The sequence below is a fragment of the Carassius gibelio genome, chromosome B9 (genome assembly GCF_023724105.1).
Source record: "Carassius gibelio isolate Cgi1373 ecotype wild population from Czech Republic chromosome B9, carGib1.2-hapl.c, whole genome shotgun sequence".
In the NCBI taxonomy this organism is placed as follows: Eukaryota; Metazoa; Chordata; class Actinopteri; order Cypriniformes; family Cyprinidae; genus Carassius; species Carassius gibelio.
Window position 1 is genome coordinate 24177565 of NC_068404.1, and position 18228 is coordinate 24195792.

General features: G+C 36.8%; 1 protein-coding gene across 7 annotated transcripts in view; it reads right to left on the bottom strand.

Annotated features, from left to right (window-relative positions):
• Positions 1–2128: 2128 nt before the first annotated feature.
• Positions 2129–18228, bottom strand: part of LOC127965381 (zinc finger protein 385B) — a 127754-nt gene continuing 111654 nt past the window's right edge. For 6 of the 7 annotated variants that reach the window (XM_052566184.1, XM_052566183.1, XM_052566185.1 and 3 more), the window contains 6 exons: positions 11544–11639; positions 9843–10029; positions 6273–6590; positions 4336–4520; positions 4035–4136; positions 2129–3225 (listed from right to left, as the gene is read on the bottom strand). In XM_052566184.1, the coding sequence (XP_052422144.1) occupies positions 3013–3225; positions 4035–4136; positions 4336–4520; positions 6273–6590; positions 9843–10029; positions 11544–11639 (1101 nt within the window). In that variant the 3' untranslated portion in view covers positions 2129–3012. The remainder of the gene's footprint in view (positions 3226–4034; positions 4137–4335; positions 4521–6272; positions 6591–9842; positions 10030–11543; positions 11640–18228) is intronic. The other variant, XM_052566186.1, reaches the window with a different exon arrangement.

Genomic DNA, 18228 nt, shown 5'->3' on the forward strand with positions numbered 1-18228 from the left:
TAATTGATAGTTTGTACTTTTTTATGTTTTCTATGAGGATAAGGATAAAGTATAAAATATATTTTTTAATAATATTTCAAGGTATCACTATCCTTACCTTTTTAATTTTAAAATGTATCTCATATGACGCTTTTGTGGAAGGTTTAGTTGTACATCACTCAATCATAATTTTATTGTATTGCATTATGTATCCAAAATAAAAACTACAGAGCTTGGATCATGAAACTAAACATTTAAATGGCATCTTACTAAAACATTATCGGGAGATATAAACCAGATATTAACATGCATTTTATGTAAGTAGTCTCTTATACTGCTAAAAAGATCTCATTTAAATATATCATCTTTTTGCCCATATAAACATCAGCAACTGCATCAAATTGCACTTTTTTATTTTTATTTTTCAGTTTAGGCCTCTGAATAAAACAGGTGTTTTTTGCTCCTTGAATATATATCACACTATAAGCTATAAAAGCCTGATGTACGATATTATTTGATACAAAAATGTAAATCTCTTTTTTTTCCCCCTTGTAATATTGTAGTTCGATAAACTGTTCCATTGAAAAAGAAAATCCTGACTATTATTTCTTAAATCAGGCTTTATAGGTCCAAGCAGCATTAAATAATTCACAATGAATTTGATTTCATACACTATTTATAATTAGCTTGTCTCTATTAGACTATACAGATCTTTACTGGTTAATGTTTATGTTTTTTTATGTATAAGTCCTATTCAAATTCTGGCTCTTTAGAGCTGATTTTAGTCTCATTTTTCATCAAAACAACTTCAAAGCTCCATATTCAACAATACTCACCTGAATCTGACAGCTACTGCTGACTACAGTGCTGAAGCATCAGAATCATAACATTTCGAGATGATTTTTACCACTTTCTGTGACATTTATGATTAATTTCTTCCCCTGGTCAACTGAAATATAACCTCCGACTTACCTCTCTAAAAGTACTGTACATTGAATGTAGCAGCATCATTTTAGTGATGCCAAGGGTGACACTGGTACAGGTCAGTGGGGGTGAACCAGAATCAGGCCTGTGCTTGTGATTGGCTCTTCTGAGTGTTTGAAGGGTGTATGTCAGAAAGGATTGTGCGTCTCTAAGCTGCTGGACATCTGTCAGTCAGTATTACTGTCACAATCCTAATGAAAAGTAAAAGCAGAGGTGAAGGGCAGTCCCATTATATCAGCAATCACCAGCCAGACGTCCTGATCGGCGTCTTATTGCAGTTGTCATTGCATTCATAATCACAGACAAATGAAGTCACAATATGGGAGAAATAGTGAGGCGGTGACATTTACAACACAAACATGATCACAATATATATACACACTGGGGTGCAAAACATAATAATATAATACACTGAGATTTAAATAATGTTTTGATATAAAATGAAAAATAAACATTTAAGATACACTTATACTAGGTTGCTAATCAAGTACATTTGTTATGTATTAAATTGTGATGATAAAATGATTGTTGAAAAAAAAAATGCTTATTAAAAAAATTAAATTATTAATAAAAAGCAACATTTTCACAAGTGGTTTTAGACTTTTGAAGCCTATGTTGACAGATTACATCCTTGACAAGTAAAAAATACATGAATAATTGAATATAATTGCATATATATATATATATATATATATATATATATATATATATATATATATATATATATATATATATATATATATATATATATATATATTTAAATCAAGAATGTGGTGAATCAAGTTGATTACAGTACATCATTCCCATTAATTGTATTGTGCAAACAGATCTGAGATATGATCTTGTTATCTATATTAGCAAACATGATTCGAATGACTCATTCATCAAGGAGATGAATGCACATGAAAGACTAAGGACTATTGGGGGAAACACATTAAATTTAATAATCAAATTACACAACACTGAACTGTTTTTTTAATCAAATCCATCAAACAAACCTCCTGCACAAATAAATGAACTCAAAGAAAACATTACAGTAGAAACGACAATTAAAAAAAAAGCATCTGAAAATAAATATGAAGACGTCTGATCAATTCACTAAACATTTAATAATGAGCAACAACCTTTCCTGAAAAGTAATATACAGTATAAATTCATGAAGAAATCATTTAAATATATTATTTTATTGAAAATGTAGTATCTTTATGTACAGACTCTCAAACATACATACGTTTATGGATGATGATATTCCACAGCCAAATAAAGAATGGTCAGTTAACGTTCTCTCTTGATCTCGAAAAAGAATGTACCAAATATCATATCTAGTTCTCTTAGTGCCTCCTTCAGCTCTTAAAATACAACTTGTATTGCAACCTTTTAGGTAAACATGAAATACACTATGGAGAATATCAATATTTAATGATCTGTACATTATTGCATCATCAGAGAGCTGTGTCTCGTGACAAATAAGGATATCTCGGAAAGATGAATACAGCCCACGGTTTTCCTAATACACAAAAGAGAGTTGGTTTTGTGATGAAAACAAGTTGAATCTGCTTCTATGCTGAGAAGAGGAACCCGGACACATGTGGAGAAGAGAAATGCTATGTTTCCTGTTAAAAGGGAAAGAGTGGGCGCCACTGAAGTACTGGTGATTGAGCTTATTGACAACACGATACAAGACAGCACACAGGCCAAAAACTGCATCACAGGCTCCCTGACAACATCAAGCCGTTGACTGAACATGGTAGGATTTGGGATGGTTTCTGACAGCGCCTCGAGACATGTGCTTGCCTGGAGTTGGTTGGTTGGTTGAGTTGAAAAGGAAGACCATGATAATTCAAGTCTTTCAGGAAGCAGTTCAACACTTTTTCTTGTTTATTTTTAGTGTTTCAAATGCAAAAGCCCTCACAAAGACGACATCCTTCCTGGGTTTTGTGACGGTGAGGACAGTTGAGGATAAAGTTTTAATAAATACACCACTGTTTCAAGCATACAGCCATAGCGTGGCATAGGTTGAGAAACGTCCGCTCCGGTGTGGCTGCACGCTCAGTAAGGCGCAAACAAGATGGAGCCTGTGGTGGGTCGGATCGGTCCGGGAGCGGCACGGAGAAATGAGTGCGGAAGAGAGGCTGTCTGGAAGATGGAGGTGTTGGGGCGAGGGTGGAGGGAGATGGACGGGACTGTGGTGGGGCAGAAGGTCGTGGAGAGGAAAGCCGGTGAAATGGGCTTCACCAAGTCGTTCTGCAGGGCGAGTTTGGCCTGGAGGAAAGAGGAAAAACACTCAGTCACTTTGGCCGAGGAGGAGGAACAGTGTCTCTGTCAATAACCAAATTAGGGCTGCACAATTAATTGAAAGGAAATTGATTTTATGGCCTAGAGCGAATAATAAACCACAAAAGCCTGAGATGTAATTAAATACTGAGACTGAGTGATTCTATTTTATAATATATCTTACAGATTTGTGAAAATAATAATAAAATTAGTTTAATACTTTAAAAATAATAATGATTATTTTATTATTGTTGCTATAATTGATATTAGTGTTATAATTAACATTTGAATATTTTTTATTAATATAATTTTTTTATTATTAATGGTATAATTATTACTTTTTATTTATTTATTTTTAACATATTTTAAGACTGCTGATAAAAACAACAACAATAAGAAGAATTGTTGTTGTCATGTGTAAAGTATTAAAATATTACAAGTCTTTTCTAGTGCAAGTCTATGGATAGTTTCAAAAAAGATTTATATAAATAATTCACAAATATGTCAAACAGAGAATAGGGAACACTTAGAAGAAAAAAAAGAAATGGAATCCATTCTGAAACTGGTCTGAGATATCAACAGGAAGCAAGGTAGGTGGAGCTTAGCGAAGGGCCAACTGCTCTACAACCAGCAAGTTGTTCCCAACATATTTTGCATTTAACTTGAAAAATGACAACCAAAAGAGGCATTTGTCAGCCTAGAAAGTGTGCAACAATCTCCTCACAGTACTGACACTTGAGATGCCAGAAACACTTGATGAAAGCACTTGATTATAAAGAGCACAAATAATGCATTACTGCCAGAGAGCCGGAGCTCCGCTGCTGCTTGTTGTAAGGGCTGTATTTGGGTTTGGTGGGTTTGCCTGCCACTCTGTCCTTGTGCCGCCTACTGGAGATATGCTGTGAAGAAAAACACATTTAAAAGCCTAAACTGCATAACAGGATGTACAACTTGCAAATTTGGTACGATCAAGCCACAGAATCACATTACTATTTATAGTGCTTTCATTATTCAGCGCTGTACGCGTTACGTTTGTTGTCAACTGCATGAATAATGCTCATGTTGAATGAATCATTGCATGCAAACCGAACTGAATACCTGCTTGAGCTGGATTTCTGAGTTGACGTGGACATCACAGATTTCACAATGAAACGTCTTGTTCTGTAAGCCTGAGCCTTTGTTCAGTTGTGTGGCCTGAACTTTGAGTTTGGACCCGGGTCTGGGGTACGCTTTAATGGGACCCGCTCCATTTCGCGCCTCCAGCATGGTTTTGTGCTTTGAACCTGATGAAACAGACAGAGTAGAATGTTTTGTCTGGCTTCACAGAAACAATCCTGTTTATTCAATACAAACTAACACTGGATATTTGAATCATGTCAGTCGCCGACGCTCTTATTTTTACAGCTTTTACAAAGTTGTGGAATGGACTAGTACACAGTGATTTTGTTGTGGGAATAATATCAATATTATGGTTTAATTGGCATGTTATTGGCCACTGTGTTTGCTAAAGACTCATTAGACTAATTATATTTTTTCTTTACGAGTATGAGAATATTAAGAGATGCTGAGTGTCCAAAAAACAGTTCAGATGCAACAAAGGCATTAGTGTTGCTACTGTAAATTTGATTTGTTTACATGAATTGTGTTGAAGTTTGGGGGGCCTGGAAGATTTTATTTTGGGAAAAAGTCATAATGAGAAAGCGCCAAATTGCCTATCACAGCCATGCTGATGATACCCATATTTCCCTAGCCTTATCGCCAAATGACTACAGCCCCATTGACTCCCTCTGCCAATGCATGGATGAAATTAATAGTTGGATGTGCCGGAACTTTCTTCATTTAAACAAAGAGAAAACTGAAGCCATTATATTTGGAAACAAAGATGAAGTTCTCAAGGTGAAATAATAAATCTTGACTCTAGGGGTCAAACAACTAAAAATCAAGTCAAGAATCTTGGTGTGATTTTTGAGACAGACCTTAGTTTCAGTAGTCATGTCAAAGAAGTAAATAAATCAGCATACTGTCATTTAAAAAACATTGCAAGAATTAGATGTTTTGTTTCCAGTAAAACTCGTTCATGCTTTTATCACAAGCAAAATGGACTATTGTAATGGGCTCCTCACCGTTCTTCCCAAGAAGACCATTAAACAGCTGCAGCTCATCCAGAACACTGCTGCCAGGATTCTGACTAGAACCAGAAAATCTGAGCATATCACACCAGTCCTCAGGTCCTTACACTGGCTTCCAGTTACATTTAGGATTGATTTTAAAGTACTTCTACTCCTTTATAAATCACTTAATCTCCAGATCATTAGGATCGAGTAGAAATACCAAGGGTTCCCACAAATCAAGGGGAGCCCGCTTTTAGCTATTATGCCACCCGCAGCTGTAAACCTCAGCTTCCAGAAGAGATCAGATGTGCTAAAACATTAGCCACTTTTAAATCAAGACTCAAAACTCATTTGTTTAGCTGTGCATTTATTGAATGAGCACTGTGCTACATCCGAAACTGATTGGCTTTTACATATGCAATATCAAGACATATAGTGAATGAATTATCAAAAGCATAAAAAATATAATTAATATATTAATACTAGTCTGACTGCAGCCCCATACATCTGAACATATTCCCCTCGGTGTGTCTGGATAATGTTTCTAAGGCAATTTCTTGCAGATTAAATATTTTAAAGCTGAGAAATGCATACCGGCTACATAAATGTCCAGGACTTTTTAATATTTGATTAGTTTCTATGACTTTTCCAGGCTTAGAAACTGCCTTTTTAAAATTCCACAATATCTCCAGATTTCCCATGACCGTGGGAACCCAGTCTACATTTTCCAGTTCTTCATACATTATCAATGATGAGCCTCACGTCGCTACGCTGGGTTTGATTTATGTCTTAACTCCAAGTACATTTCCACACTCCCAAGCCTCGGAGGGTCACTCACTGAAACATTTATGATAAAGAAGAACGCATAACGCAGAGAAAGCCGTGGGAAAGACCCTGCGATGCAGAGGCAGATGTTGGCCACACCTGTGTTGTGCGCCTCCAGCTGTGAGAGGGAGTTGACAGCCACTTTGCAGAGCGAACAGTACAGGAGCTTCTTGGCTTTCTCCTCCTCGGACTCCACGCTGGGCTCTGACGGGGCCGTTGGCAGCGCTGCTGGTTTGGAGGTGTTCTTCAGGGCCGCCGCGAGTCCTGTTGGCTCAGTGGGGGGGCTGGCATGCGCGGGTGCCGTCTTGCAAGGGCTGGGCACTAATGCCACTGCAGGCGCAGCGGGAGCACAAACAGGCACAAAGGCTTGTGGGGAGGCAGGGACATTGAGCGCAGCCAGCGGCTCTATGCTTTTCTCTGGGAAGATGAGAGAGAGAGAGAGAAAGAAACAAGGAAAGAGCAAATCTGACAGTTAGTGGTGAAGGGATCAGCATGTTGTATTGTGCACTGGCACATTTTTCATCTCTTTCCTGTCTATATACTTTTCCAGTATTGTGGGTTAGGGTTTGATATAAGGCCGTCTGCTGCAAGGCAAGCGCTCTAGTTTCTATGACTTGGGTGAAGAAGCAAGAACAGTGTGTATGTCAATAAAGAAATTAAAGCTACACATTTAATTGAAGAGAAAAGATTTTATGGCTTAATGCGATTAATAATTCAGAAAAGGCTGAGATGTAATGAAACGTATATAGTCTATATGCACACTCTTCCTTGGTTTTATGAGTCTTTAGGTTTTATGGGGGGATAAAAAAACATATTAAAAAAAGTCAATTATAAGCAGAAACTCAAATGTGTTACACCAGTTCACCAAAATAAAAGCTTGAAGGATTAATTAGACTTAGTGAATGCATATAATAATAATAATAAATGGATTAATCAATAATAATAATAATAAATGGATTTGTCAGCACTATTATATATATATTATATTATATTTATATTATATATATAGTTAAAACGTTTTGAAATAATAATAATAATTATTATTATTATTATTATTATTTCAAAACATTTTAACTATATATATATAATATAAATATAATATAATATATATATAATAGTGCTGACAAATCCATTAATCACATCAAAAACAAAAGTCTGCATTTACATAATGTTTTTTCTTTGTATATATAAATACACACACATATATGTACACACATATGTAAGTAATAGTTACAGCAAATTTGACAGCACTAATATTTAAAAATTATTTTCACACATTTTTCAGCTTTATAGTCTACATGCACCATGTTCTTTTCATATTTAATGGATTTTTTAAGTTTCTCAATAATAAGCATATTAAAAAGTCAACAATAACTTAATATCAACAAAATAAAAGCTTGAGGGTTTAAAAGCATGTTATAATAATAATAATAATAATTAATATTATTATTAATTATTATTTTACTTTTACAAATCGTTTTATTTATATATTTAAACTCCTTCCTGTCTATTTTTTATTTGTTTTACCTATTTGTGTGTTTGGGTTAGATATAAGGCCCTTTGCTGCAGGCAAGTGCTCTAGATTCTATGTCAGATGAGTTCCACTGGGTCAGGCTCCTACTCTGGTCCTGTGATAGGACGTGACCCCTGGATCGCCCACCATCCTTACACCCTTGTCATAGCGTCACATGCCGCGGGAGGCTCTACAAGCACTTGATGTTGGATGCCTGTACTCTTCACCCACTCTCTAACAGCCCTCTGAGGGAATACTCTGCTGCTTTATATGAATGTCACTGCTTTTTCTCTCTCCCGGAGGACTCAAAGCAGCCAAAACTGTCTAATGTTCCCCCGTACAGTGACATTGCACCCACTGACACCAACCTGAACCTCTAGACTGAAACTGCTGCTCTTTTGCATTTTTTTTTTCTCTCTCTCCAAGTTTAAGTTTATATTTCAAATCTTCCAAAGCGTGGTAGGTAGATGTAGAGACATATGGCTCTTTGTTCCTGTTCTCAATATTTTTGCAGTGAGTCATAAAGAACTTATTTTAGCTGTATAAGAAAATAGATCAGAGATAAAGTACAACTATTTTGAAAACTTTTCAAAACTGAAAGAAATACAGGCCCTGTTTCAAAACCTAGTAATTTTTTTTCAATGCCTACATAGGCCACTGCTTTCTTAGCCAGCTCACACATACAATATATTAGGTAAAACAGTCAATTTTTTATTAGATTAAACATTCATTAATATTTTTTAGTAATTTAGTTATAGCAATATTCTGTAATAAACATCTGTAATTAATTTCTTTAATTACATCCCTTACAGCTTAACCCACCCTTAAACCTACCCATACCACCAAATCTGTCCCTGTCCCTTAACCTGACCAATGTCTTTACTGCCATTCAAATTGGTAGCATATCATTCTGATTTAGAATTTAGCGAACAAAAGCATTGGAACAATAATGTGCCAGTAATGCCCTAAAATACAGCCTACAAAGGAAGCTCCCTAGGTTTTGGAACAGAGCCAATGTGATCAAAATTGGCACTTGTTGTTTCGACGAAGATCAAGCAGTGACCGCTTTGTTGAAATGACCTTGCTCTTACCTTTCTGAGAAAATCAGTGAGTGCGAAACATTTCTTGGATCTTAAAAAACCCCAGAAACATCACATAAAGCAGGCTCTTATGTAAAGCACTGGAGCTAGCAATTGTAATGATTAAGTGCTTGAAGTTTTCCCATGTAAACTAAATCTGACTGCATTGTGCATTGCCAGGGTTCGTGGAGAGATGGCAACAGCAGCCCCCTTCCTGAGTCTCGGGCCGAGCTCAACGCCGCACTAAAACGACACTGTGACAGTGAAGACCCATAAGCCATCTGTGAATCAGGCTGACATTCATTTGGCCTGATTTGCACAAATACACTGCATATCAATGAGGACCACCACTGCCTAATAGATGAAGCGCACCCAAATCTGTCTCCAGCTAAAGAACGAGCGAATTCGGAAAGTATGCACTGGCTCGGATTTGCACCCCGTAGGGCATGTGTCTTGGTACATCCCAGTCTTGATTCTTAATCAGACACAAGGGCCTGAAATTGAGTGGGTCACAGCGTGAAGCAAAGATCAGATGATTATGTTCTTTGAAATGGAACACAAATCTAATTCAGTCAAATCAAAGGCCAGGGAGAAAAAAAAAAAGGAGAAAGAAAATAGCAACATCCCAGAACGCTTCTTACCGCCTGTTCCAGTTCTGTATGCGTTTTCCATTATTAAACATTTAAAAGCAACACAAAATCAGACAAAATGTCATGTGCTGGAAACTCAATCTGCGGGTCATGATGAAACGAGCAAACAGAGCTGTGGGAAAAGTGATCTGTTGTTAGCATGATGAAGCATATGACTGATTTACAGCCGCAGCAGGGCTGCACCTTACCTCGGCATATGAGCAACGAGCAAGTTTTTGAGCTTGACGGATGCCCCCGGTCATCCTAAATGGGCTTTTACAAGGAAAAATACGACTACATTCAGTACACACAAACACAAGCACATAGATGGAGCGAAAACAGGGGTCAGGGTTAGAGCAGCGGGAAGAAAAGCATGGGAGTAAACACACACGGAGAGGAAAAGAAGATGGGACAGTGATGTGGAGCAAGAACAAAAGAAGCTATTAACCTGGTTGGTCAGAGCAGCTGGCAGTGACTGCAGTGCAGGAGGAAGTGGTGGTGGTGGTGGTGGTGGTGGTGATTGTCTTAGCGCCGCTGTCCTGGGCGGCTGCACTTTTCTGCTTATTTTTCGTGGACTCCTGTGCTTTGAGCTTCTTGGCATGTTTACTGCCTTTGTAGTGCGCCTCGGCTTGGCTCTACAAAGGAGAACAAATGAACCATCCAATCAGGCTCATTTCTCACACTAGCATCTACCATCAAGGACGGCAATCACACACACACACAGATACACACACATCTCAAACGTGCTTTCAATAGCAGGCACTGTTCCAATCAAGGTAACTGGAATTTTAAGACACTAAGAAACAGAGCTGGACACAGTCTGTTTGGAGGGAATTGATTGTCAGTGGGGAAAACTAAATGGGCGTCGATAGGCAGCACTCATTGAAGCCATTAATGGAGGGTTTACTCATATCTTCAGTTCAACTTCCAAGTGAAGATTTAAAGGAAAATGACTACTTCACACTTAAACAGAGCGGGATGGAGCGGGAGAGAGAAAGTGCTTATGAGGGATTAGGGTCCTTTGAATATCTGGCTGCTAAGAATTAGGAGCTCAATTTCTCATTTTTATGACATCAAAAGTGACAAAATCCCCAAAGACCTGCAGATGGATTTTCTCTCTAAATGCTGATACTCGGTCACGTTCACTAACTGCAAGTTTAAGGGATTTCTGACAGTGCCGGGAAAAGCCAGACAGCACTGCTCATAGATGTTTTAACTGCAGATTATTCAAAGTTTGGGGTATTTCAGGTGTTTAAATAGCAATAACAGGAACGTCACTGCTTTGTATGAATTACCGTCCTTCAGTAATGAGATACAAACATTTAAAGCAATAAGATTTTGTCAAAATGTATTTATCTATTCACTGGTGCTCACAGTCAGTTCAATCGCTGTAAATCTGAACACACCATTACTGAACCTGTTTTTGGGGGACATGGATTTAATAATTGATTGATTTCAGAACAGTATTGGATGTGCCTCTATTGAAAGAAAGATATTAACTTCACTAGTTAATACATATATACATTTGATCAAAACAAACACACAAACAGACAGACAAAAGTATACCTATAACTAAGCATGCGGCTAACAGCATGTCGCAAAAGTGCTGTGATTAAAGAGGGGTCAAAGTTCTTTTCTGTTCAGTTCACTAGTGATCTTGTGAATGTGTGTTGAACCATCTGAGCCAGAGCTGGAAAAACATGAAATATGATAAGATAGAAGAAAGAGAGAGACAGTCCAAGCGAAAATGAGGTGCGTAATGTCTGTCGAACCAACTGCACAGATTGCTTGTTCAAGTGACAGACATGGGAATCATAATGACACATGGGACGCTGCTGCAGACAGTGACAGGAGAGAATGATTTGACGACTCGGGGCGTTTTGTCTTCTCTGCACTGTGCAAATGTAAGCATCTCCTGTGACCAGGCGTAAATGCACTTGACATTTATAAATTGACTTTCTCTCAAGCTAACTGTGTACGCGTCCATTTTAATATTTACAAAAACATCCCCACTCTGACTGTAATTTCAGGCTTCAAAACATCAAGTGTCTTCCAGCGTAGTTCTAGCAATCATGGGGTCTCATTCATGGAACACGAGCAGCACAAGTTTCTCTGTAAATTGTTTTAAACTAAGAATAGATTTACAAACCTGTTTATGTTTCGCGAACATTAAAGGGAAAGTTCCACCAGAAAAAAATTCTGTCATCATTTGCTCACCCTCATGTCGCTCCAAACCTCTATGCTTCTGTAAAACACAAAAGAATTTTGGGGTCCAAACAACATTGGAAATTAAACACATAGGCATTTTTCAAAATATTTTCTTTTGTGTTCCACTGATAAAGTCACAAATAAATGTAAAATTCCAGTTGTTAACAGTTTGGAACTGACACTTGGAAATCAGCTCCACTGATTTAAAAAAATGTTGATTAAAAAAATAAAGAAAAAAGAAAATATAACCTAAATATAAAAAATAAACAAATAAACAAATACAAATTCAAACAGACTTTCCATGTTTTTTTTTTTTTTTTTTTTTTTTTTTTTTATAATTATATTTTTGAAGGAAGCCTCCTAGTCTCTTATTTTTTTCTATTTATTTGTATTAAAATGTAATTTATTCCTGTGATGGCTTGGCTGATTTTGGTTTTCAAGAATCATTTCTTATTATAAGCTTATTATACATTTCTTATTATAATGTTTAATCTAGTAGTTCTGCTTAATATTTATGTGGTAACCACAATATATTTAGAAATACAAAAATAAATTATCTGTAACATTATAAATGTGTTTACTGTCACTTTTGATATATTTAATGTATCCTTGTCAAATATAAGTGGTTTTATTATTTATTATTAAAAAGTATCAATTAAAAGTCACTTTATCTTTTTCATCTTACTAAACCTAAACGTTTGCATGGCAGTGTACAGAGATGATCACGATTAATTAAAGTTTGTATTCAAGAAGGTTTTGCCAGACAATTTTACAATTCTAGTTTTGCATGAACTCTACCAATTCTGCAATTTAGTTTAACAACCTTCTTCCACCGAAATTCCTTCTGTTCGTGTTTCATGAATAAGGCCCGATGAGCGTACAGTATATGAAATCCTCAGTGAATAGTCAGCCACATACACTCTTTATTAATAGCCATGTTGCAAAATGTCTTTGCAACAAAGCATGACACGAACGAGCAAACAAAAAAGGCTTGCATATGCAATAAGCATCAGTAAGCCTTTCTGCTGATATTTGCAAATAGGAGCTGCCAGCAATATCAGTGCATTACCCTACAGCTGTCTGTGTATCCTCCCGTTCAGCGCTCATGTATTGTACAAGAAACCTGTCAAAGACACACACCTACACATTGTAACAGCTTGTTGTATGAAAGTACACAGTTGATCTTGTATCTTGTAGAGAGCCTATTTTCTCATGCATACATGCTTTGTCTTTGTGGTTTTCAGAGGCTGGCTGATGCAATAAACAGACTGGCCTCAGATGGGGCATCACTGTCAGAAATGTATTTGCTTTTTCTATTTCTCATAGGTTTTTTTTTTGTGTGTGTGTGTTATCCTCTGATCCCACTTCAATATGTCACATAAAACTGTCTCGTATACTTTTTCTCAATGTTAAAATACAGGACAGACTAGTGTGAAGAAATGTCTATATTTGTAGCAAGACTACCTGTTTTTCCAAACAAATGCAGATGGGTGTATAGTCCGGAAAACCTGTTTGGAAATAGTCATATCTGAAATGGTTTGCTGCTGCTACTGGTCAACTTTTAAACATATATGTGCTTGTAGTTGTGCTTGTAGTTGTGCATGCAACAGATGTGGTCTGGCACTGGCAATTTCAAATGATTCAGTCAATTATGCAATACAAGCATTATTAGTACCAACTGCTGTTGTTTTTCTGAGGCCACAGGTCCCTGCCACAAAACCTCTGCTCACAAACTCCCTCAATGCATGAAGTCATACAGCAATTATGACATACTCTTTCCCTTCACTTCAGCCGTCAAAATTATTTTAAGCACAATAACAAACTTAATTTGATGAAAAAAAAAAACACTTGCCAAAAGTCTGATTGTTAGCCAATTTCCATTCTTCAGTGCATTATCTCAGAGTGCAGATACTGTAAAAATGCTTTTGTCTAGCTTATAATATTAATTTTCATTAAAAAACAACAACAACAACTTGCAGCACAATACATCAGAAGACTTTTAGCAGAACATGTCTTGTTCTGAATCCCCACTGTTAATCCATCTTCCAAATAACTACTTTTAAAAAGACAAAATAACTCGCTGTGTTTTCTAACTAGAGATGGGAACTGCAAGTACTTCAATGATTCTGATTTCTATTACCTAACGATTCCATTACTGATTCTTTTAGGCATTTTAAAAACACAGAAGAAAATTGTCAAAGCGACGCAAACACATTTACATACTGTAATAGAAAATGTCAAAAGGGAAACCCAGACATTTGGAGCATTTTACCCTAGTACCAGTATTATGGTAACAATCTTACAAAAAGTTCACAAGAGTTTCTGCAGCTCTCAATGCGGTGAAACATTCCTATTTCCAGCTTTTTTCGGATCTCCTCACATGTAAGCTCTGCACACACCTGGTATTAAGAGCCGTCTCTGTGATCCAATCACGAGCAGTCATCCAAGAAATATCGCTGTGTACAACTGTTAGAATGGTTTTAAATTGAGGTTTGAAGGTGGAAAAACCCTATAATCCTGCAGACATTCTGAGGGACTAGACATAATATATTACAACTAATGCTGGATGTGATTAATCGCATCCAGAAATAAAAGTTATTGTTTATATTCTATATGCATGTGTACTATATATATATATATATATATATATATATATATATATATATATATATATATATATATATATATATATATATATATATATATATATATATATATATATATATATATATATAAGATAATTTTTAAAAAATATATTTACACAGTACATACATATTATATGTACACAGAATTATGTTTATTTCAGGAGTGATTAATCGTGATTAATTATTGCCCAGCACTACATTAAACATCTCTTTAAAAAAATAAAATAAAAATAAAAATAAATACACTACTGTTCAAAAGTCTCATACTGTATGCTCACCAAAGCTGGATTCATTTGATAAAATATTTTGCAGATTATTACATTATAAGATATAAAATAATTTAAAATGTTATTTATTTCTGTGATGGCGAAGCTACATTTTCAGCAGTCTTCAGTGTCACATGATCCTTCAGAAGTCATTCATATAATACAAATATGGGACACAAATATATACACAGATTACAGTGCAAAGAAGGAGTCTGTTTAAATTTAGCAGTGTCCACCATCTTAATACCAGGTGTAAACATAAAAAAAGAATTGAGACTAGGATCTCCTTATGCTGCTGGGTAACATTAGTCAAGCAACGAAACACGTGTTGCGAGTGTGTGTCGTCTGCAATGACACAGCATGTATAAGAGACCACTAAGCTTTAATGAGATGTGCTGGTTATCTGCCACATTGACATGTTCTCACATAAGGGCTTTAGGTCTCTGTCTGGAGGGAAGCCACCACTTCACCTAATGTCACATCACAGCAGGACACACACCTTTAGATCAGGTAACTTCAAATGAAATGGCCGGGGCTTCTCTGTTTCGCTGAGTGCAAAAAGAGATAAAACAGCTCATTTACCGGAGATAAGGGAAATCTAAGAGCATACGCCAGGCATAAAGCAGTCTTCAAAAGAACACACAACCTTCAAAACACACACCTTGCAAAGGTGAAAAAAAACTCTCACACAAAGTAATGTAACTGAAAAAAGACAATGCTGTCGGGAAACAAAAGGTTTCAGTGTAAACCGTTTCTGTGAATTTGTAAAAGGCAAAAGAGTGAAAAGCTGATTATTCAGCATCAATTTTTCCCACATTAGCAGTTTATTCAGGCCACATCTGCAAGAATTTATTTTAACAGCTAAATAGAGAGCCAGGATTTCAGAGTTAAATATTAAATAAAAACACCATATCAAACCAAAAACAACTTCTAGACCTGTCAGCTGCCTGCAGGCCCTGCCTGAAGTGTAATTATGGCATTACAAAAAGTTGCATTCTAGAGAAAATGGGAGCATGTTTAGTTAGTGGAAAGCATATAAAATAAAACGCTGAACACATTAATGGTAAGGTCATTTATATGAGGCATTTCAGAGGCTGAAGTTGAACAATAAACTCTCACGGGGTCAGCAAATTGCGTGGTGGGTTTGAACAGTTAAAGGCTGTAATTATGCGCATGGCAAAGTTTTAAAACATAATGGACATAAATGGCATTTAAGGTTTGGCTTTTACACACATTGATCTGAGCCATTAATTAGTGCTAATCTATAGTGACTTGGGAAACATGTAATGTGTGCGAGTGTGTCCATTTATACACATTAGCCAAACAGCAGTGGTGATGCTCACCAGCAAGTCACAATCGTGAAGACTGATGATGAGGAGTTAAAATACTTTATGTGACAGCAGCTACATGACCATTTAAAAGTCTCTCATGCTCACCAAGGATACAGTAAAAATGTTAAATTACAGCTAAACAGTTAGATTGTGAAGTTTTATTACAATTTCATATATCAGTTTTCTATTTTAACATATTTTAATATGTCATTTATTCCTGTGAAGCTGAATTTTCAGCATCCATTACTCCAGTCTTCATTGTCACATGACCCTTCAGAAAACCCTTTCTTATTATAATTAATATTGAAAAAAGATGTGCAGCTAAATATTTTTTTGTGGACACCATGATACATTTTATTTTCAGGATGTTTTAATGAAGCTTGGATGCAATGATTTTACATTTAAATTTGATTTCAAAATTAATAATTTGCACCAAACATCCAGAACCAGAACATTTTAGCCACTGATTAGAACACTGATTTGCACAAGCATGCACTATGCAGATTTTTATTAAAAAAGTTATTTGATTACATAAATTACACACATTTAAATTAGATTACATAAGTATATTACATAACAGAAATAATAGAAATAGCAGATTCTTTTTTAAAATATAATACCATAGCAACACTAAAGCAAAATAGTAATATGCTATAAATGATGTAAAGGACTACCTAAATAGGTTTTATATACAACATAAATGTATGTACCAGACAGTGTTTTTAAAGTCCAAACGAATCTGAACATCATTGTTATTTTACACCACTATGGGAATATTTCACAGAACAAACAGGGAGGAATATCAAACAGTGTTTATTTGATCTTTTTATGGTGTATTTTCACCAAAAATGCCCATTAGACACTTCACAGCGACACACTTGGACTCATTATGGAAACAAGAGCACTGAGTGGAACTACCGCTTCCCTCAAAACTTCATTAGAGCTTGGCCGAGGATGTGCTCAACCTTTGGTTACACAATGTTTTTTCCCCCTCTGGCAACAGGATTGGATGAAAAAAGTGAGTCTAAAGCGTGCACTAAATATGGGATTAAATTACATCGCAGGATTGTGGCAAAATGAAGAGGCGTTTGAGCTTTAATAAAACCACGAATAAAGTTTGTAGCTTCCGAGGGCAATGGCTAATCTTCATGAGAAACCTGTGAGACGAATACGAGCCATTTTGGCTGTGAATAACGAGTGCGAATCTCCCTTCTCCTGGAACGTAAAATGGTAAGGGCAAAGCTCTCGACAAACACGGCATCTTCAGGCCTGCGCAGAACGAAGGTAAACACGGGACGTGGGCTGATTCGTTCTGACACGCCAACCAGAGCATCACTTCCACTTAAGCAAGATGTGCTTTGGACTGGGCCTGCAGATGAGCATCTCCAGGGAGCACTGAGAGCAGGAGAGACAGCTCTATCGGTGAAGATCACAACGTGGCAACACATGCACCCAGAATTAGCATCAAAGAGCTCGGCGGTCTGGGGAACATCCGTTGACACTTCTGTTCGCCCCACGCTAGCTCAGATACGCCACTTAATCTTTAAAGCATTGTTCAAATGGGAGATTGCAGGAGGAAACTGTTTTAAATTATCCCAGGAAAGGCAGTCATTTCACTTTCCGCTTTATTGTGCTTGTTTGGAGTGAGAGAGAGCGGGAGAGAGAGAGGGGGGAAGATGATAACAGGAAGCTGAGATCTCTAGTTAATCTCTAGCAGTCACTTCAATTCAGAAGCACGTTGGCTGTGTTGGAAAACGGTTTCAAACTCGATAGCAATCAAACAATTATGCACCGCAGGAGGGAACAACAGGCCGGCTGGGACACCCAGCAGCCACCCCACTGAGACAACAGGACCACGTCTGCCTTTGCTCAGAAGTCCAAAGGGGTTCCCTGGGTTCTTGTGCTGCATTCCTGCCTGTTTGTCACGATAAAAGATGAAAAAGACCTGGAGGAGACAAAACAGATGCACAATGGTGCTCTTGCGTCTGTTTTCCACTCGGAGAGAAACCTTTTCTCAATTACCGTTCGCAGTGGGAGCCCTCTGTCAGCCAGGGCTTATTACCACCCTGTGCCATTCATCTTAAATTAAATGGCTTAATCAATGCCAAGACAGAGTGGAACAACATGGCAGTACAGTAAGTAATTACCCCTCTCCAATAGAGAACAACACAACACAAGTGAACTGTGTGCAGAGCCCCACACCTGTATGCACACTCGTAAACACAACGGTACTGTTTAATGCAACCGCTGGGATTTTACTGCTCTGCCAGTGAGTAAACAATGCCACATTTTATTTGGGACATTATGCATGAAAATCTATTATAGATTACAAAAAGGTAAGAAAATCATAAACAGCAGCTGAGTACACACACACATATACACAC